This window comes from Ziziphus jujuba, chromosome 7, assembly GCF_031755915.1.
Source record: "Ziziphus jujuba cultivar Dongzao chromosome 7, ASM3175591v1".
Lineage (NCBI taxonomy): Eukaryota > Viridiplantae > Streptophyta > Magnoliopsida > Rosales > Rhamnaceae > Ziziphus > Ziziphus jujuba.
Window position 1 is genome coordinate 9,232,103 of NC_083385.1, and position 21,882 is coordinate 9,253,984.

At 32.7% G+C, this 21,882-nt stretch overlaps 4 protein-coding genes across 7 annotated transcripts; 2 read left to right on the forward strand and 2 right to left on the reverse strand.

Moving 5' to 3' along the window:
- Window positions 1–1,050: 1,050 nt before the first annotated feature.
- LOC107424449 (GDSL esterase/lipase EXL3-like) lies at window positions 1,051–4,404 on the reverse strand. The gene is made up of 5 exons (XM_016034261.4): window positions 3,983–4,404; window positions 2,823–2,953; window positions 2,460–2,693; window positions 1,464–1,719; window positions 1,051–1,378 (listed from the first exon to the last, which is right to left on the reverse strand). The coding sequence occupies exons 1-5, from the start codon at window positions 4,296–4,298 to the stop codon at window positions 1,197–1,199; spliced, it is 1,119 nt and encodes a 372-aa protein (XP_015889747.3). The 5' UTR covers window positions 4,299–4,404; the 3' UTR covers window positions 1,051–1,196.
- Window positions 4,405–8,959: 4,555 nt separating this feature from the next.
- Window positions 8,960–9,977, forward strand: LOC107424458 (heavy metal-associated isoprenylated plant protein 27). Its single transcript, XM_016034271.4, has 2 exons — window positions 8,960–9,280; window positions 9,410–9,977. The coding sequence occupies exons 1-2, from the start codon at window positions 9,200–9,202 to the stop codon at window positions 9,794–9,796; spliced, it is 468 nt and encodes a 155-aa protein (XP_015889757.2). The 5' UTR covers window positions 8,960–9,199; the 3' UTR covers window positions 9,797–9,977.
- Window positions 9,978–10,613: 636 nt separating this feature from the next.
- On the forward strand, window positions 10,614–17,812 carry LOC107424474 (vacuolar protein sorting-associated protein 35A). The gene is made up of 21 exons (XM_016034293.4): window positions 10,614–10,852; window positions 11,006–11,102; window positions 11,247–11,370; window positions 11,801–11,986; window positions 12,151–12,238; window positions 12,431–12,487; window positions 12,596–12,685; window positions 12,792–12,914; window positions 13,237–13,371; window positions 14,013–14,129; window positions 14,319–14,558; window positions 14,638–14,703; window positions 14,897–14,986; window positions 15,433–15,522; window positions 15,663–15,752; window positions 16,040–16,108; window positions 16,215–16,295; window positions 16,445–16,552; window positions 16,682–16,785; window positions 17,084–17,197; window positions 17,311–17,812. Exons 1-21 carry the CDS (start codon window positions 10,760–10,762, stop codon window positions 17,519–17,521), a joined length of 2,373 nt encoding a protein of 790 aa, XP_015889779.3. The 5' UTR covers window positions 10,614–10,759; the 3' UTR covers window positions 17,522–17,812.
- An 828-nt stretch (window positions 17,813–18,640) lies between these two features.
- LOC107424469 (rac-like GTP-binding protein RHO1) lies at window positions 18,641–21,759 on the reverse strand. 4 transcript variants are annotated; one of them, XM_016034286.4, is made up of 9 exons: window positions 21,619–21,759; window positions 21,272–21,329; window positions 21,079–21,183; window positions 20,008–20,095; window positions 19,811–19,920; window positions 19,609–19,672; window positions 19,257–19,321; window positions 19,102–19,167; window positions 18,641–19,006 (listed from the first exon to the last, which is right to left on the reverse strand). In XM_016034286.4, exons 3-9 carry the CDS (start codon window positions 21,175–21,177, stop codon window positions 18,905–18,907), a joined length of 594 nt encoding a protein of 197 aa, XP_015889772.1. In that variant the 5' UTR covers window positions 21,178–21,183; window positions 21,272–21,329; window positions 21,619–21,759; the 3' UTR covers window positions 18,641–18,904. The 4 variants fall into 4 exon arrangements, with proteins under 4 accessions (XP_015889772.1, XP_015889771.1, XP_024932097.1 ...); XM_016034285.4 differs by having other exon boundaries at window positions 21,079–21,192; XM_025076329.3 differs by lacking the exon at window positions 21,619–21,759 and having other exon boundaries at window positions 21,079–21,192; window positions 21,272–21,583.
- Between the last annotated feature and the right edge of the window lie 123 nt (window positions 21,760–21,882).

A 21,882-nucleotide genomic window follows, 5' to 3' on the forward strand; every position in this document is an offset into this window, starting at 1 on the left:
AAAAAGCTACCCTACTGAATGCAGGTGGCCAATTAATTTATTAGCTTGACTAATATACAAGGTGGATATGCACAGACATACCACGCACACACTTATAAGGTGGACTTCTGCGAGAGAGAGCAACAAAGAGGGACAAATTGGCTTTTTTAGAATATGAAAAGTCCAAGTTAGGCTTTTGAGCAGAAAAACGTATTTAAACCATATCTAGCCTTACCAAAAATAAAAACCAAACTCTAGCCTCGTATTTGTAGCTTGTTTCAATAAGATACCACATATTTTTGGTGAACCACCGCGGCAATTTTTTTTTTTTTTGATTTTTTTTTTTTTTCAGTTATAGCTCATGTGTGGAAAATGTGCGGTGCCACCACATGAAATCAAAATGGAAAATAGTCATAAAAGTAGCCTTTTTCTTTTTGGCGAAAAAAGAAAGAGCCTTTTTCTCGTTAGCTACTTAGGACCTTTCAGGACCCATTTCAACTAATCATTTTCACTTTAAGAAGTGATTTTTTAAAAGTTATCTAATTGGTGAATTTTAAGTAATTTTCGATAATAAAATCACTGAAAACTGATTTTGCATTTTCTTTTTCTTTTTTTTTTCTTTTGTTATTTTGTAAAACATTATAGGAAGCATTTGATGAGGTAAGTACTAGTAAGAGAATATAATTGATTTGGATGGCAGCTAGAAAACATGTTTACGATCATAAGCATATCTCTGTGTTTAGTTAATATTTATAAGAATGGTCATCTTGATTCCAGTAGTCTATTAATTGATATTGGGATTGTTAATAATATCGATCAATCTCGTTCATTTTCTCATTATATAGTTGGGAAATATATCAATAATTCCCAACTGTATTTTGCTAGCTTCATTTTCATCAGCCAGTGCTCTCTATTAATCATACTATTTTCTCAAGCCTATAGCTGGATCACATTTGATAAATAATATAACATTTCCCCACTTTTGGTACCAAAATAAGCTTATTCATTTAATTTGGAATTTATTACGCGATAGTGGAACTGGTATAGGAATTGAACCTGGCAAATTGCCAATAACACAGAAATTTCCGCAACAGAGATCTATAATTTCGACAATTAAAGTATGGCATTATGTAATAGTGCATGGAAGAACTAACATTGCAAGCAAAGTAGGGGTAATCAATCATTTGTATAGAGAAATAAATAAGTAGAAGAATTTGTCAATTTGGATTGTTGAGAACAATATGAACAAGTGTGTCATAAGCCTTTTCCGAAGGATGAAAACTGTCCCAGAAAACGTATCTGGAGGCATCTTTGCATGTGTTTTTGGCATAAGAGTTGCACAGCACGCTCACCTCTATAATTCCTGTTCCACAGCATCCCAATGTTGCCACTTCAAATCCTAAATTAGACCAACCCATTTAATTAATATTCATTATTATCATTATTATTATTATTATATATATATATATATTTTTTTGGCTTACCATATTTTGCAGGATATTGAATGAGGGAAAGCAATGGGTTATAGATATCAAGGTAGAGAAACGTAGCTTCCGGGAAATTTTTATTCAAGGAATTAAGTTTGGAGGAGATCTTGGTGTTGACTACTGTAGATGCTTGGTTCAGAGGCTCCCAACAATTTCTCTGAATGCCTCCACGTACTGTTCTCTGTGATGGCACACAGCCTAGTGGTGGTAAACTTAGAACTCCTATCCTTCTTGCTCCTTCTCCATAAAGTTCCTGCGCAGTGCTTACTTCCCCATAATTAGTTTATTTTTCTTTTATTATATTTTATTTTGTACATACCCATATGAATTTATATATATATATATATATGAATGATACTACATATATTCAGAAAATAAAGAGTTATTATATTTCTTTAAATCATCTTTTTCTTACTATTTAATTTATATGTCAATCATTTGACACAATCAAGCACTAATTTAAAAAAAAAAAGAAAGTGTAAATGAATCATACGATCAATCCATATTTTTTTTAATGAACTAATTTGCATTACGTCCTGAATTGGTTGTACATAAAATGGTTAATTAATTACCATAGCTAGCTACTTCCGTATACATTAGTGAAGGTTGCAGCCTGTTAAATTGGCTTTTAAAAAGAAAAGGCAATGGTTAGAGAAATTTTAGTCTTCCTCAATGCCAGCAAAAGGAAAAGGACAAATTTAATCTACCACTAGTAATTCATTCAGTCATACCCTTCGTTCCTGTCCCGTTTTCTCTTTTTGCTATTTAAAGTAAGCTCATGAATACCAGCATAAGGGGAAAATATATATAGTTTGTTTTGATTCATGGAGAACATAGCAAGGTATTGTAGTATTTAATTCATTAATTAATATGTTATTTTCAATATTTAATATGTTAATCTGTTTTTATCTTATATTGAAAGAGAATATTGCTTCTATATATGCATAATGGATTCTAAAGCATAGATTATAATTTGGATATGTGTATATGTACCTGTAAAAATGTTGCAGCATTTTTAACCAACAAATCAGCGTAGGCTGGGACGTCATAGTGAAGTTGGGTTGAGGGATTAGAAAAGTAAGTATTTACAATGTCGTTGCTCCCAAAGCACACGAAGTAAACGCTTTTGGAGATTATATTCGCCGTTCTTTCTTCCCCAACTGCTGCTGTTAACTTGTTCTTGTACTCTTTGAATAGTTTTAGCTGATCCGTTAGTGATATCACAGACTGTATATGTACATATAAATGCAAGAGAATTAATGAATAAAAAAAAAAAAAAAAAACGAATTTGATTACTTAATCGTATATATAAGTTAATATGTTAAAATATAATTTATATCCGTACATTATACATACCACAAGATTAGAAGTCTGAGGATCATATCCTGCTCCCCCGGAGGCAAAAGTGACTCCGGTAAGGAGGTCTTCGAGCTGCACATTAGGATCTAGATAAGCAGGCACTATCTTCTTCACATTAAAAGCTTCGGCTGAAATTATTATTATTACTATTATTTTTTCTTTTCAAGAAGCTTTGTCATGTAACAGATACACATCATTTAATTAAATATATTTATTGTCGCTTTGAATTTTCAAAGTAACTGAAAATGAATGGTGGACAATCTCCTGTTGAATGATATTATCATTTTCATTAATATTTCAATCTACCTCCGATTTTCTGGATACGACGAAAAACCAGCTATCATTTATATTATATTTTATATTATTAAGATCAGTCATTATCCATCATAAATGTTTTAATTAATTGATTAAGATGGCTGATCATAAGATTAAAACATATAATTAGACTTTGGCATTTTTTACTTGTAATACTTTACAATTTAGTTTTTCAACATTTAAAAGTAGAATTTAGACATTTAATTTTTTTAATTTGTTATAAATTAGTTTAATCCTTAATTTGGTCATATAAATTGGCTAAATACTATCTAACAACTTACAGCAGAGTTTATGAAAAAATATATATATTAGGATGTTGATCAATGTGAATAAAATAGCTATGCAAATAAAATTGTTACCAATTTGTTTGGCGAAATTTAAAAATTGAACAAATATGTAATCAAATTAAATTAAAAATTTAAAACGATACTTTTGAAAGTTAAACTTCTAAATTACAAAATTCTAAAAATCAAAATACAAAATTACAATTACTCAAAAAAAAAAAAGAAAAAAAAAACACTAAGGAATCTTAATTAATTATCATAGAAAAATAAAAATAGTGATTTTAAGAATAATATTAGAGAATCCATCAAATTATCTACTAAGTATACACCTGTTATTACTATTGATTAGTTTTTATTTAAATACATTTGTCCTTTCAAAAAAACTTATATATATTTGTTTTATATTGATAAGTTAACCAATTAAATAGTTACACGTATATATTTAATAAATAATTTAATAAAGTAGCTAGTACTGGTAAGTAATATTAATTAGAACCATAACCCATAAAAGCAAATTAACAGTATTAAAAAATTAGCTAGGTTATCATGTATACTTACCAACCATGTCCGAGGGGACTCTTCCATTGCTAAACCTTCCAGTAGGCTTTCCTCCGATGAAGTCCCTCCCATAAGGTGGGAAATTGCATTTGACTGGAGCTATAGTTGTAAGATTGTTGTTGTTTCCAGCATCCACGATTGAATCTCCGAACACAATCACTGCAGGAATTGTTGTATCATTAGTCGGAAATAATGGCGGTATAGCACCACCGCCATCAATGACTACAGTCATAACAAAGAAAAGCCTCATGACCGTAAACGAAGCAGAAGCAGGAACAGAGTACTGTGGAGAGAAAAGCTTCATGATTGTATCCATTAAGCTGCTTTTCTGCAAATATACAGGGAAAAAGGGAGAGAAGGGTATAAGTAAGAGGCTTTAAGTTACAATTGATTTAGGAGGTGTTATTGGATATTTATCGGGTTCAAGACTAGTTCTTTTATTCCGGTAGTTGTTAAATAAATATCAATGGTCCGTTCATTAATTCAATGTGATATGCCTCTTATTTACTTATAATGGATGAGACTATTGATTGAAAACGATCGTCTTTAGGGGATTAATGCCCATAATAGTATTGTCTCCAAAAACAAACAAATTATATAATTAATATTGTTTTCCCTAGCCAACCAATGTCAAAGTGAAATTCAGAGATTAAATATATGCTAGGCCTGTATTAGTTATTTGACAGTAATCGTTTTTCTTCAAAAATTTTTTAAAAAAAAAGTTTGACAATTGACAAATGCTCAAATTAATTAATTATATTTCTTAAAAAATTAGTATTTGTTCACCTAAAGATCAAATAAAAAAAATTAAAATTGAAAGTTATAAACAGTATCTCTACCCTCCTGTATTGCACCAAGAGTATTATAATTGAAAAATAATGAAGTCCGACAATTAAGGCTTTTGGCGGTCATGATATATACTATATACCGCCTTTTTCAAAACGACATTGAATTTATAAAATTGATTATGTGTGACTCGCTCGTTTCAAGCTTCTCCTTCTTCTTCTTCTTCTTCTTATTATTATTATTATATATTTTTCATATTTTAAAAATTGACATGCTATTTTTGTAGTTATAGTTTTCTTTAAAAAAACTCTCCTTCCTTTAATCAAACTTTGAAATATGATAGTCAGCACTATTTAGTTTTTTTATAATGACAAAAAGATCTTCAAAGTAGAATATAAAAGGTAAAAAAATAATGATTAAATTCTCTTTAGAAGTTATTTAATAAACAAATTTACTTGTAAAAAAAATTAAAATAAACCATATAATGCCATATTTTGACAAAATAATATTTAATTTTGTTTATTTGTATATGTTGACTTAATGGAAAATTCAAATCCCATTAATTATTTTACTTTAACATTTTATTGAGAATTTTCGTGTTATTATAAAAAAAATTAAAGCTTGTTCACTACCAATTTCAAAGTTTGACTTAAAGAAGTGTGAAAAAGTGAAAGAAAATTAACTACAGAAGGAATATGTGCAATTTTTCAGAAAACAAAGGGTTTATAATAAATGAAAAAAATTTGAAACTATAAGAGAAGAGTGTGTGTGATTTATTCATTGTGTTCATATAAAGTTTTTTCGCTTTAATTTTGAGGTTTCTTTTTTCTTTTTCTTTTTCTTTTTTGATTGAGGGCTTTTCTAATAACGGTTTCGATTTTTGAATCGAGGTTTTATTTATTTCGCTAGTATATATACAAATTTATCTTAATAAACATTCACGTGAAATTTATCTTATTATGAAGCACAAACAAAAGTCATATATATTTGAGGTAAATAGAACGAATTCTTAGTTGGCATCACGACCGTATAATCAATATTGCCATCTAAATTCAAACAGAAATTAAGTAGGTACATCTTCCGAACTGTCCGTCACAAAAAAAAATTAATGTACTTCTTTGGCACATATTGCATCTCTCTCTCTCTCTCTCTCTCTCACACACACATGATTTTGGGTCTTGCAGCTTTTGGGGTGATGAAATCCAGGAGGATAATGTATAATTTTGTCGTTTTCGCTTTCTGAAAATCCAATTATATCTACACATTTTTTTGGCTAATAAATAAATATATGTGTGTGTATATATATATATATATTTATATATATTTATGAACATTTATAAAAACCATGATCTATCATGTACCCTGCATAATTCACGTGGGAATTTAATTGGCCACAAATAGCAAATAAAACTCTTATATAAATGTGGAGTTGCAAAGAAATCAAAACAAGAAGCCAAATTTGGCTTTGTAAAATGTTCAAATGAGGTTTTTATTAGAGCATGAAAACATATTCAATATTTACTTAAATTAATTAGCCCCATAAAAAAATTTGTAGTACTGAATTTATATTACATGTTTATTTGTGAACCACCTTACAACACGGCGGCATCTGTACTATACATATGATTTTAAATGAGTATTGAATTATTTTTGTAAACAAGAAGTATATATTTCTTTTTTAATATGAAAAATGGATTTTTTTTTCTGAGAAAAAAAAAATCGTACAGATACAAATGCTTCTAATTATTTTATCTTTTGTAAATATTATAAAAAGGACCGGTAAATTACCTTCCTCATTTACACGTATTGTATACCATATACATCGTAATCATCAAAATAGCTAGCTCTAATTTTTCTTGTTTTTTCTATACAAATAAAACTTTAAATATATAGTTGTAATTTTTTTTTTTTATAAAAATATATAGTTGGAATTAAATCACGATTTCCTCAAGTTATTCTCTAGCGTTTAAAATCATTGTCCATTATTTATTGCATTAGATTTGTCAATTTTCCAAATACAGACATTCGTTTACATAAACCTATTTACTTCAATTGTGCAAAATACATATACATGAAAATTCATAAGGTTGTAATTAACTAATTATTATTCCTCTTTTGGGAAGCTGACCCTTCCACGCCCGCTTGATTAGCTGGATCTTGATGTATGATGTATATGTCCTTTTTTTTTTTTTTATTTGAAAATTATGATATATATATAAATATATATATTCTTACTACTAAGAAATTAACTAGAATTTGAAACAGAATTCTAGATAGAAAATAAATTGTCGACATCTCAGAAACTATTAGTCAACAAGTGCATCAAAGATATTTATACTTCAATGAGATTTTTAATCAATTGTCAGTCATGCATTTTCTCAGGCCATGTCAATATCATATATGCATAAAAAATTCCCAACTGCATGCTTTTTAGTTTTCTAAAATATTTGAGTCTCTTGCTAGCTGTACTTTTTTTTTTTCCGTATATCTACTTTATTAACTAGTTAAGCAATTTGTCAAGCGTCCCGGCTGCCAGCAACAGCGATCACTGTTGATTTTAAGCAACCGTTTTTTTAGTAACAATTATGTTTGTTTTGTATTCATGAATTTTGAATTTAATTATGCATGTCAATATATGAAAATGAAAACTAATAACTCTTTTTCTCATGTATATATATATATATATATAAGAAACAAATCATGAATAAGTTCAACTTAGAACCACAATTGAAAATTATTGTAAGCTAGTTGAAAATCACTCACTTTATAGTTAGAATCAAGACATCAGGATGAAAGATAAAATTATCGTAAATGATTAAAAAAATAAAATAAAATTCACAAATGAAAATTAAGCATGTATTTTTTATTCATCCAAAGCACACTTTCTTTCATTAATTTGGAACAACCACCAAGTAATGGACCACACTGTATATATATTGAATGCATAACCAGGTCATGTTACCTAACTTGTTTGCTGATAATATTATATCAATAATATCCAATCAATCATACACACATACATCAATTAAAGCTAGCACTTTTTATTGAGACAGTTTTATTAGATAATAATCGTGAATGTGAATACCCATATTTTTGTCAAAATAAATAAATAAATAAATAAATAAACAGGGACTTAAAGGCTTGCCAGCTCATGAGCAATATTAGAAAAATAGTTAATGTTATAATCAATTTACATAACTACAATAGTTCACTTTCTAAAATATATACACAGTGAAATTAAGGCTTCAGAAAATGCAGCATATATCTACATTTATAAACGTTCCAACATTGATAACGTGGAAGATATATATGGTATTTGTTGGGAGCTGGTAGGCCTCGACTGATAAAAAATAGCTGCTTTCAAAACCTAACTCCAGTACTAGAAAGCTGGATGGGCTTGCTATCATAATTTTGATTTTTGTGTGTCCAATAACCGCATAAATGTTTGATCTGAGCAAATTGTTTCCTGGATATTCGCTTTATCAACTCTTTCCATGGACTTAAAATCATATATAAGAAAAGGTTGATGTATTCCCCCTTCAGATATATATATATATATATATATATATATATATGTATGTTATATTTGCCAAATTATGGTTGGCTCAATTCATAACGTGAACATATAAGAATTCATTCAATTCAACTGAAACACGTTAGATGGCTTGCTACCAACCTCTAATAAATTGTACAAAGTCTAACCCGTACATCTTCCTTGGCAGTTCAAAAATATTAAAAAATACCAAGAAAAATAAATAAGACGAAAAGGCGTGCTTCAGTCAGGAAACTGGGCTGAAGCAAAAAAAGAAAAAAAAGGGCATTCAACATTTGGCCCCAATCTAGTCTGTCACATTTCCTGCTTTGTATAACCACGAACAAATTACTTTGAAGTGTCCCATCGATGGTTTGCTAAGTCACTCGTTAATTATTTCACCCAAAAAAATGTTATTCGTTAATTAATCTCTCTAATTGCTTGATAATCCTCATATATATATATATATATATATATTTGGGTAATCAACATATATATGCGGCAACAAAACTAGCAACTACTAGAACAATCCAGCTGATTCAGAGACTCAGATCTATAACAGTAAAAAGTGAACCCGACCCCCTTCTATATATTTCTGTCTTCCTTAAACATGCACTAATCATTAATCAACAGCCCCAAACCACATTTTTGCTTCTTTGGAGACTAATCAATTCTCTTCCCTCAGCCATTGCCATGAACCCAGACCAGCAAATGTGAGTGGACGTATGAGGTGTATATTCCTAAGCTCATCCACGTTTTTGATACAGATGCGTGTCAACCTGTAACTACTACACGCATGATTATTAGGTTTTTGCGGCTTTATCTGTTTCTTGTGTAGAAATATAAACATTATTTCTCTGCTTTTGTAATTGAACTACCGTATTTTGCCTCTTACATTAATGGGCTTTGGGAGTTATGTCTCGGATCTCTGTGCTTGGTCTCGTAGTCACACTAAACTCAAGAAAAACAGAGAACTACAGGTACCACACTGCCACCTTCCCCCCCCCAAAAAAAAAAAACACATAAATTGATTTATTTGTTTTTCAATTTAGGCTTGCTTTTGTTTTTGTATTTTTTTTTTTTAATTTTTATGTTTTATTTGTATTTAGACGGTGGAGATAAAAGTGAAAATGGATTGCGAAGGTTGCGAGAGAAGGGTGAAGAAAGCTGTTGAAGGCATGAAAGGAGTTACGCAGGTGGAGGTGGACCCGAAACTGAACAAACTCACCGTCATTGGATATGTCGACCCCAACAAGGTGTTGCATCGTGTCAGGCATCGAACGGGAAAGATGGCCGATCTCTGGCCGTACGTACCATACGACGTCGTTGAGCACCCTTACGCTCCTGGGGCGTACGATAAGAAGGCCCCACCTGGATACGTGCGGAATGTACTGGAAGATCCGGAGGCTTCATCTTTTGCACGTGCCAGCTCTTTCGAGGTGAAGACCACCACGGCTTTCAGTGATGAGAACCCCAATGCTTGCGTGGTTATGTGACCCTACATATCGCTGTAGAGTGTGCATGCTTATTTTAGGAAACTTGAGTTTTTGTTACTGTATAAATTTTAGAATGTTTGTATGTAACCAAATCGAAAATGCTAAGAGGAAAAAAAAAAAAAAAAATCATCGTGGGTTTTTAAAAATCTTTGCCAATATATATTGTGGGTTTGTTACTTTATCATGTAGATTTTTATTTTTTTAATCACTTTTTTAATATTTTTTGAGAAGGCAATATATGATTCATTAAAAGAATATGAATATAAATATAAATATTTAATTTGTTTATAGTATATGCCATATGGTATAGGTCTTTGCCATGTACATTATTCAATAAACTCAAAAAAATAAGTAGTTCCCAACTTCTTTTTTCTTCTTTCTCAAGTGTCGGGAGAAAAAAAATAGAATTAAATTAATCAGAAGTAAAAAACCACCTAGTAAAAAAAAAAAAAAATGCAAGGACTTCTAAATTATATGCTTTATTTTTTTAAGGTAAATAGGTACTTCTAAACATTGAACGTGTGGTTGTTTATTATTTTTCAGTTAACATCATTATCTACAAGTTTAATTAAATTAAAAAAAAAAACAAAATATTTTATTCGTCCATTGCGCTATCGTGTATGCCAAAGCAATATGTTATTAAAAAAAAAAAAAAAAAAAAAGCCGAGGAATATGTCAACATCATGGGCTATGAAGCCCAACTATTGTTCGAGGTCAGCATTACAAAACAAAAGCCCATTAGGCCCATTAAGCCAACAGTTAACAGTTGTATGATACATTTGTAAGCGGAGCGGAGCCATCGAGACCGTGTTGGGATCCAATTTTAAAGGCACACGGACGAAAATCTCATAGTGGTAGTCATCGCTTCCAACTTTGGATCCAAAATAGACACGGACTGACGGGTGGTTGAGGCCGAACAAGAGAGTGAGTCAACCGCAACCTTCTACATCCCAAACGACAACGATGATCGCCAACGGTGCCGAGGACGAAGAGAAATGGCTCGCCGCCGGGATTGCTGGTCTCCAACAGAACGCCTTCTACATGCATCGAGCTCTGGTAAACTCTTTCGAATTTCACAAGTTTCAACCTCCATTGTTAAAATTCGAAACATGAACCCTAATTCTCGTTTGTAGAGGAACCGGATATATTTATTCATTTATTTTTTCTTGTATTTCGCATTTGTTTGTGTAAATCGTCGTATTGTATTAGGATTCCAACAATCTCCGAGACGCCCTCAAATATTCTGCTCAGATGCTCTCCGAGCTTCGAACTTCGAAGCTTTCTCCTCACAAATACTATGAACTCTGTGAGTTCCCGAGCTAAATTTTGTTAACGATCTGGTCTTATAAACTGTGAAATTGAGACAATTCTTTTTTTTTTTTTTTTTTTTAATGGTTGGAACTGTGGAATTGGTTTAGATTATGATTTCTGATTTTTCTTGGTCCTTCAGACATGCGGGCATTTGACGAATTGAGGAAGTTGGAGATGTTCTTCAAGGAAGAGACTCGTCGTGGTTGCTCTGTTATTGATCTCTATGAACTTGTGCAGCACGCTGGTAACATATTACCAAGATTGTAAGTGACAGCAGCTTTTTATACCATGAGACATGATACTTTTTGAAATCCACTTGTTTATTTTGAGAGGTTACTGAGCTACTGTGTATTACATATCGTATTTTATTCTGGTAAGGCGCTAGTGGTACATATTCTTCCGTTAAATTAAGCAATGGAAGTAGGGTAAGGAAATTTAGAAAAACAGCATTTATTATATATTTGCTGAATGTTGTAGTCAACGCTGGTCCCCTTCTTACCCAGTACTCTCTTACCTGCTCTCTCATCTAGACTTGCCTTTTTGTTTATTTCTAAGATGATGAGCTTGGAAAAGTATTTGATTTATGCATTCTAGGTACTTGATGGTTGTTCACGTCTGAGATTTCGGGATTACATCCATTATAACTTCCAGCATTGGCTTTTCAGCACTTATACATTGTGTGATTTCCATCAGATATCTCCTCTGTACGGTGGGATCTGTTTACATCAAATCTAAGGAGGCTCCTGCAAAAGATGTTCTTAAAGATCTTGTGGAAATGTGCCGTGGCATTCAGCATCCTGTACGTGGGCTCTTCTTAAGAAGCTACCTCTCCCAAGTCAGCAGGGATAAATTACCTGACATAGGTTCTGAGTATGAAGGGTAAGGAGATTAAATAGTCATTTTGTTCCAAAATCCAAATATCTATATGACTTGTTTCCTAGCAATAAGATTAAGATGCTAATGCATTTAACTACTTGATGTGCACTGATGTGTGTGAGATTGGAGCAACCCCATTTTGTTGACAGTTTATTCAAATTTTACAGGGATGCTGACACTGTTGTGGATGCTGTGGAGTTTGTTCTTCAGAATTTCACAGAAATGAACAAACTTTGGGTTCGCATGCAATATCAGGTTGGTTAATACATAATGGAATGCTCTCATGTTTGTACATGCATGGGTACCACAATGCTTGCATGTCTTGAAGGTAAAAGTTCATCATGAGGGCATGATTTCTGGTCATGCAGGTGTTGTAGTGCTTGTGCATCATTCATACTCTTAGCTGATCCTGAGTTGAGGATTGCTGTCGGGCTTTCTGGTCTGCAGGGACCTGCCCGGGAAAAGGAGAAACGGGAGAAAGAGAGGAGCGAGCTGCGTGATCTTGTAAATATCAGTAACTGCTAGCTGGTTGATTTCGCTGGAATATATTGTGTACATATTGGGTGTACACTTACAGAAGGCTTCTATGTTGTCCCATTTATTTTTTATTAGGTTGGGAAGAACCTCCATGTCCTTGGTCAGATAGAGGGTGTTGATCTGGATATGTACAAAGATTCAGTGCTTCCCAGGGTCCTGGAGCAGGTTGGTCTGTTAATTTTTATCATTTACATGCATATAATTATAGAAGATTATACTATAGACTTGTGCTTGCTAATGTCAAATGATGGACAAATTATCTCAATGACAGGTTGTTAACTGTAAAGATGAGCTTGCTCAATTCTATTTGATGGATTGCATAATTCAAGTCTTTCCTGATGAGTATCACTTGCAAACACTTGACGTGTTGTTGGGTGCATGCCCCCAACTTCAGGTAGATTTTTACCCCCACAACAAAAAGGAAAAAAAAGAAGGGGTTAGGTATGTATTTGATCGGTTGGAGATTTATGTTTATGGTCCAGCATTGTCGGATTGCTGTAACATGATACCTGATTGGTTAATTTACAAGTTAATGCCATCATTTTTTAGTTTAAATATGTGCCCTTTGTGGTTTTTTTTGTTGATCATGTAATGCCAACACATATAAGTAGGTAGTAGGGACCTTAATTATATAAACAAGCGGATTTGTCTTACCATGTACTCCTTTTATTTTCATTTACTTTTGAAGTTCTTAACCTTATATTCATGTTTCTCAGCCATCTGTTGACATCAAGACAGTGCTATCCCAGTTAATGGAAAGGCTTGCAAATTATGCTGCTTCAAGTTCAGAAGTTTTACCTGAGTTCTTGCAAGTGGAAGCTTTTTCCAAATTGAGTAATGCCATTGGGAAGGTAAAATCTTGATAGCTTTAAAGAGCCCTAAATTTCTGAACCTTGCAAAAGAAGGCTCTGGTATGTTATTATTATTGTTTTACTTCTGCTACCACTTTCAGTTTCAATCTGACTGATAATGTCTAATGATGCTCATCCTTTTTTTGGGATTTGAGTTAAGCTTGAATGCATAGTCTAGTATTTTCGATTCCTTTGGATGTGCTGAATTGGTTTTGGAATATATTATTGGCTGTCGTGCATTTATCTGCTTTGCTGTCTGAATTTGCATCTTGTTTTTCTTTCTTATGACATTTTTACTCTTTCAAGTATGTGATGCTGTAAAGAGCTAATTTTATGCATTAACTGTCTTTTCCTTTTGCTATAAAGAGCTAATTTTATGCATTAACTGTCTTTTCCTTTTTCTTAAACTAATCATGGGGAGTCATGTGAAATTTTCTATTTTGTTTTGTAGCTTTGGGGGCATAAATTTTCAATTACGTGATTTCCTTAATTTACCCTTTCCCCCTTTATTTTATTTTATTTTATTTTTTGACCTTTTCCTATTTGCATATATATATATATATATTCAGTTTTTCTCTGTGATTAGGGTATGTGTTTAATCTATCACTGATTGGACATGTAATACATATCTGGTGATGCAGGTGATAGAAGCACAACCAGACATGCCTATAATGGGAGTTGTAACTTTATATTCTTCTCTTCTTAAATTTACTCTCCATGTCCACCCGGACCGACTTGATTATGCCGACCAAGTATTGGTATATCTCCTCTCCACACTGCTTTCACATTTGCATGTTTTATTGTTTGCCCTCATCATTTTTGCTTGTAGATCAACATCCATGGATTTGCCCATTGACATTAACGGACTATATATTTTCGATGAGCTATACTGTATATGTTTATCGATTGAGTATTTTTTACTTCCTTGTATCCATTCTTTTAATCAGGGAGCATGTGTCAAGAAACTCTCTGGCAAAGGGAAGATTGAAGATAACAAGGCAACAAAGCAGATTGTTGCACTCTTAAGTGCTCCCCTTGAGAAATATAATGATATTGTTACTGCATTAAAGCTTTCAAATTATCCCCGTGTTATGGAATTCCTTGATAATGCAACGAATAAAGTCATGGCAACTGTGATAATTCAAAGCATTATGAAAAATAGAACTCAAATTTCAACTATTGACAAGGTATTCAATTATCTGTTCTTTTTCATTTTTCCTTTCATAGTTGCTTCGTAATACTGTGGGTTATGTATCTTTCCTATAGGTCGAAGCCTTATTTGAATTGATAAAAGGGCTTATCAAGGATTTGGATGGAACTTTTGATGATGAGGTGATTTATTTTATATTTTTACCGGTTTTACATATTTTACTAATCATAAACCACTTTCTTCGTTAAGCATTTATTTTTAACTTTCAAAAGGTACCTTCTTTTCTTCTTCCCACTAACCATATTATTCTTGTTTCATACTTGATTATAGTATATGTATATAAGTCTCAATTTATTTTATCTCTCTCTATGGTAGATCGATGAAGATGATTTCAAGGAGGAGCAGAATTCTGTTGCACGACTTATCCAGATGCTTTATAATGATGATCTAGAAGAAATGTTTAAGGTATCTGATTTATAAATGTGTTTCATTTGTTTCACTCTTGTTATTAATTTTCAGGTGATTATTTTGAGCTTTTAAAGGAAAGGGATAGTATTGTTTGTAAATGGAGGATAAAATATTAATGGGTGTATGTCTGCTTGGTTAGAAATTACATGAGCCTAGGTTTGATTGCATTTGTGTTAGGTATCATTTTATATAAATATGGGTTGAAGCTTCTGTAGCAAGTAAAACACCTTATTTTCTTCAGTTAATCTCCATTAAAAGACAATGAATGTTACCTTGGAATTCAGAGTACCCTAATTAGTTTTTAGCATGAACTTTCATGTATCATTATCTTGAGGTTTTAAACTGCAACTTTCTGCCTGGCTATCATGTGTATATTGCCTTCTTCCATGAATGACCTACATGGATGAGTTTGAGAACCTTTTAACCTTTCCACTGGTTTGCAGATTATATCTACAGTGAGGAAGCACATATTGACTGGAGGATCAAAGCGTCTAATTTTTACTGTTCCTCCACTTGTTTTCTCTTCTCTTAAGGTAACTCTCTCTGGTTGCTTGAACAGTGTTGGTGACTGTTTTGTGTCGAATAAGTTGTAAAAACTTATGGAAAATGTTAGAATCCGTAAGAGGATTTTATAGAGAAATTGCATCGCATACTAACACCATGTGATATACAGTTGGTTAGGCAATTGCAAGGCCAGGAAGAAAATCCGTTTGGAGATGAGGAATCAACTACACCAAAGAAAATATTTCAGCTTTTAAATCAGGTAGTTTTCCATCGAAAGGATTGTGAGCTTTATCATTGTTTCTTTTCTCTTTCTTTTTTCCTGGTGGATGCATGGTACTGACTGTTGATATTATGAAATGCTGAATAATCTTCTTGGATTTATTATTTTCATCCTACTGCTTAGAAAAAGAGATATATATCCCTCTTTAATTTAGCATTTTGCTGTGCTTGTGCAGGAAAGTATTTTCAGATATTGTATTATTCTTTATGCGGTGGCTTATTCTTTCATCTCATATTTGGTAACTACTACTGTTTTCTTTGTTTCAGACCATTGAGGCTCTATCAAATGTTCCAGCACCAGAATTGGCCTTGCGTTTGTATCTGCAATGTGCTGAGGTACCTAGAAAATGTTTGTCTATTGACATGTGAACTAAATATTCAATCTTATTGTTAACTTCTTCTTCTTTTTTATTTTTATTTATTTATTTTTTTCATACTGAAGGCTGCAAATGACTGCGAATTAGAACCTGTTGCATATGAATTTTTCACCCAAGCGTATATTCTGTATGAAGAAGAAATTTCAGTAAGTTTATTTGTAACCTCAGCAGAGTTATCCTGTTATATATATATATATATATATTTTTTTTTCCTTTTCAACCTTTTCTCTTAAGATTATAATGAAACTCTAATTTTTTTCTTTTACTTGTTTTCTTTATGTGTTTGCTGTAATAGGATTCAAAGGCACAGGTGACTGCAATACATTTGATAATTGGGACTCTCCAGAGGATGCAAGTCTTTGGTGTTGAGAATAGGGATACGTTAACTCACAAGGCCACGGGGGTAACTATTTAATAATTTCATTGTTTATGGTGCTTTAGAATGCTCTCTATTTCTCTATCCTTGTTTTGTTGGATAACTGGAGCCAAGTCTGTTTCTTCTGAGTATCAATAATCCTTTTATTTTGAGCAGTATTCTGCGAAGCTTTTAAAGAAGCCTGACCAGTGCAGAGCTGTTTATGCTTGCTCACATCTGTTCTGGGTTTGTGATCAAGAAAATTTGAAGGATGGAGAGAGGTGAGCTGCATCTGATTTCTGAAGTTCCTCAAAATATTTACTTTTGGATGTGGCTATATGCTTCATGTTCTTGCCCTCCTTTTAGGAATATATGATTTTGCTGGTAGTACTTGCTTATCTATGTTTCATTCTTGAATAAATTTTAGAAAAAGGAGCAAATATTTTTTCCCCTTCTCCCCAATCGCCCTGTCTCTTAAAAATTTCTTGCCACTTAAAGCTCAGTTTATGAAAATGGTGAAAGATAGAATTAGCTTTGCTATTTGTTTATTTATTATTATTAATATTTTTTTAAAACCAGGGTCCTCATTTGCCTAAAGCGTGCTTTAAGAATTGCAAATGCTGCTCAGCAAATGTCCAGTGCAACAAGAGGTAGCACTGGTTCAGTGACACTCTTCGTCGAGATATTGAACAAGTAATAGTTACTCCTCTGATCATGCATATGACTCTTGTCGCTTTTATTTTAAGTCTTTTGTTTAAGTTTGAATCATGAAGCATAAACAGCCTTACCATATATTGTTTGTTTAGGTACCTTTATTTCTTCGAAAAAGGGAACGCACAGATTACAAGTTCTTCAATCCAAAGCTTGATCGAATTGATTACAACTGAAATGCAAAGCGACTCTACTACACCAGACCCAGCTACAAATGCTTTCTTTGCCAGCACATTGCGGTACATCCAATTTCAGAAGCAGAAAGGTGGTGCGGTGGGTGAGAAATATGAGCCTATCAAAGCCTAACTGGCTAGAGGAAGAGGAGAGGGGTTTCTATGTAGAAGGGCACAACTTTAATTTGATTTGGAAATTGTGAACTGATTTCTCTACCTTTGCCCGGTTAAGGCCCATTTCTATGGGCCCCGCGAAAAGAAGGGCTCAACATCAGAAAATGCTATGTTCATTGTGGAGTAATTTTTGTTTTAGGTTGGATTCGGTTACAATTTTATAGAAATGTCTTTTACATTTTCTTAATAAGAATAATTGTGGAAAAAATTGATAAATTTTAATTATAAAATCACTCGTAAGTTTAACTTAGACCGTAAGGTGTTAATGTTATTTTTAAATATGTAATGAAATTTTGAGAAGATGGTAATTAATTTTTTGAAGTTGAAATTTCTATAAATGATTATTTCTTAGCGAGGATCGATATATTCTTTGTAGACATTTTCAAATGTCGAATTGTAATTTTGAATAGGAAACTAAATAGAAAAAACGCATTTTTGTCTCGTGTGTTCTTTTATTTCTAAGTTAATAAGAACCAACCTGTTTTGTGAACAAAAGCCTAAGCGCCATGCGAAATACCCAATTTACGCATTACACTTTCGTTACTTTGTTTTGCGCCGTAGGCACCATGGTGCATACCCAATTTACACATTATACTTTCTGTATGATTAAGTAATTTATACATATTACTTAATTAAATAAACAAATTCTACTGTAGAAACCACGAGGGCAAAAATCTCTCATCAATTAGTTTGCCACACGGTCGAGACCTTCCTGCACCACTGGGATGTTCCAAGTTTTAGTTGTTTTCTTTTTTTTCTCCTGTGCTATTGACTATCTCATAGGTAAGAGCTACTCCCATGGACTAACCAAATTTTACCTTTAGAAGAATACATGGAAAAAGAGGTGAATTTTATTGGATCAGTGCATTTCATCGCCATCCCCGTCTCATTCCAGCTTGTGTTCCACAAGTCAAAACATATTCGTACAGATGCCAAAATGTCAATTTTGCAACCAAGTAAAAAACATACTGAAAGTAAAGAGATTATCCTTTTTTTTTTTTGTTCCACAAGTCAAACACAGTCTTAGCCTTTTCTCTATCTTTAGTTGGTCCTTTCACAACTCGACAACATATTACAATGAGTCAAATCAGAAATATATAATTATCAAAGAAAAGCAAAGCACATTGCCAAGCCTTTAAGCACAATACAAAGTAATAAATATAAACTGTGTCCATAAAAAGCAAGGTTGTTTTCCTAACTGGGATATTCCAGTCTATTAATACATAAAACAAATCAAAACCGGGAGTTAAGAAAAGGTCGGCAACCATGCATCTCAACAATAGGGGATCACAACAATTCCAATATCGGGGAGGGCTGTCTGTCTCTTTACACCTATTTCCAATCACAATATGGAGCAGGCCTTTTGTGCTTTGCTTTTCTTTTTCTTCTGCTTTGGCGGTTGAAGGACAACCCTAATGGCTGCATCGAAGACTGCCTTCACATTCTGCATATAGTAATTGACAAATCAAGGGAAAACTACCAATGTCATCCCATAAAAGTTCACAAGATTGTTCAGCTAATAAACCAAATGTATATTACCTGTTGTGTTTTTGAACTGCACTCAATATAAGCAGGTGATCCAATAAGCTTCCTGAGCTCCTCTCCCTTGAAGGTGGGTAAAAGGTCAATAACAAAAATAAAGAAAATATGAACTTTAGTAACCCATTAGAACTTGTGAATCGGTAATCCACTACCTGAGCTGTGGTAATTGGCACAGCACCAGGATGGTCTATGAAGAACTGCTTATCATCCCGAAGATCTGCTTATTATGAAAAAAATAAATAAATATATAAAAAATAAAAAAATAAAGAATTCTTCTTATTAGATAAAGTTGTCAAAGGTCATGCTTAGTCAGTCTATTAACTAAACAATCCGGTATTTAGCAGACAATAATAATCTACAAAACATCACCATTGTTGATGATGATAATAATACTAATAACAAAAAGACCAAGAACCAAGCAAATATAGGATGCCATAGAAGACAGCAAATAAATAGGATATTAAATTAGGAAGAATGGAAACCGTATTAGAAAGAGGAAATTACCAAGCTTTGTTCCAACAAGAATAATGGGGACGCCTGGTGCATAATGCTTCAATTCTGGAATCCACTGGAAATTAAAGGAGATATCAGCACTATATTAATTGTAAAAACTTACATATCCCAATCATTTAATCACCAATAGCAAATGGAGACTTTTTCCTCAAAATAGAAAATAACAGAACCTCATATAAAAATAAACTCACACCTTCTTGGAAACATTTTCATAGCTGGCTTTGCTAATAAGAGAAAATGCCAATATGAAAACATCTGCCCCTCGATAACTCAATGGTCTTAACCTATTATAATCCTCCTGTCCTGTTCAGCAGGAAACAAATTCAGACCTAGAAGAAATGATCTACAGAACATCACCATTAAACAAAAGAAAAGTACATGCATAATTACCGGCAGTATCCCACAACCCCAGGTTGACAGTACTCCCATTGACAACCACATTTGCACTGAAATTGTCAAAAACAGTTGGGACATAATCCTGTTTACCATCAGAGTACAACAGGAGTTATAAAATGTTACAAAAACAATAGAATTTCTCGTCAAAAGCTATAACTCGAAACACTGTTAATTTAAAAGGATCAAAATATAAAGCCTGCAGATTGTTTTAAAGTTCAGAAACTGGGGAAAAATGAGAATTCGAGATCGCTATGCAGCAAACTTACAACCTTTGAATCAAATACTACAATTTCTCAACAAGCAGCGGTATCATGATTCCCAAAATCATATCCAAATTGAAAAAAACCAATTACTACATTTCAGGGCGCTAAACAAAGAAAATTTTTAAACCACATCTTGATTACTTTTCCTAAGCATTTCTGAAAAAGAATCATGTTAGAAAACCACATGTAACTACATAACAACCCATCCAGCCAAAGATGAAAAAGAGAAAGGAAAAAAAAAAAAAAGAAAAAGAAAGGGTTATTGATTTAAGTATAAAACCAGGAAAGGAAACCTATTATATTCGCCAAATCAGATAACACATATGGAATGTTTTCGAAAATTCGGGCTTGGAACAGATATTTATGCATGTAAGGCGGACCTCCATATGCTGGTTCAAAGAAAAATCGAAAAAGAAAGCATTGACGACCAAAAACAACAATTTTCTATTGTTTATTGTCTAGTTTTGCAAATAACCAGATAAAAAAGCCAATCAAAATCTCTCCAATGCCATTGAGCCAAAGGCAAATCGTAGAAACCCAAACCCACAACTTGGTTCCAAAAACTATAAAATCCAAAGGTAAAAAAGAAAACGCTTTAAAATGACATCTCTTACTCAAGCAATCTATCCATAGAGCGTCAAATTCTCCAGTGAACAAAAAAAAACTTATTAGAAACCATGAATTCGACAAAAATTCAAACATTCAAAAAATAATAATAAAAAAAAGAAGAAGAAAGAAAAGAAAACGAAGTCCTAATTTACAAATTATTTTTCCCAAAAAGAAAGAAAGCAAAAAAACTCACGGTGGGGAAGGTATTGCTGGTGTAGGAGATTAGCAGACACGTCTTGCCCACAGCTCCATCACCAACAGTGACGCACTTTATGAACCTCGACGCGCTCATCTTTCTCTTTTCAACCTCTCCCAAAAAATTTTTTTTAAACAAAAAAAGAAAAAAAGAAAAAAAAGAAAAAGAAACCAAAGCCTCAGATCTTCACCTGAGGACCCGATCTTCTTCTTCCCCCTTCCTCCTCCTCGTTCTTCAATTACGCATATCTGTGCGAATCCAAAACCAGAACGAGAAAAAAAAAAAATTCAAATCCCCAACCCTAACCCTAAATTGTGGAAACAAAACAAAACAAAACAAAAAACATAAAATGCGCACAAGAAGAGATTGAGAAGGCGAAGGAAGAAACAAAATTTTTATTTATTTATTTTTTTTTTAGGAAAACAGAAAGGAAAATTCCTTAAGCCCTAGTCGTTTTTTTTTTTTTTTTTTGGGGGAAAATGGATTTGGAAAATGGGGTTGGCGATGGAAGATCAAAGAATGAGAGAGAAAACCAACATTTTTTGGCCGGGAAATAATGCCGTTGAAGCGTTCGTTGAGCGAACCAATTTTCGCCAACAAATCCCAACCCCCCAATTTGCCCTTTCGATTTTTTTTAATTATTTTTTTATTTTTCAACTTCATTTTCTTTTTTGCTTTTTTTTAGCGCGTAACTCGCGAGCAGCTTCGCTCCGCTCCATTTCTCAAACGGGTCGGGTATCCATTTTTGCTTGCACGTATCAAATATATTTATTTTATACGCTTCTTTTGAAAATTATTTGA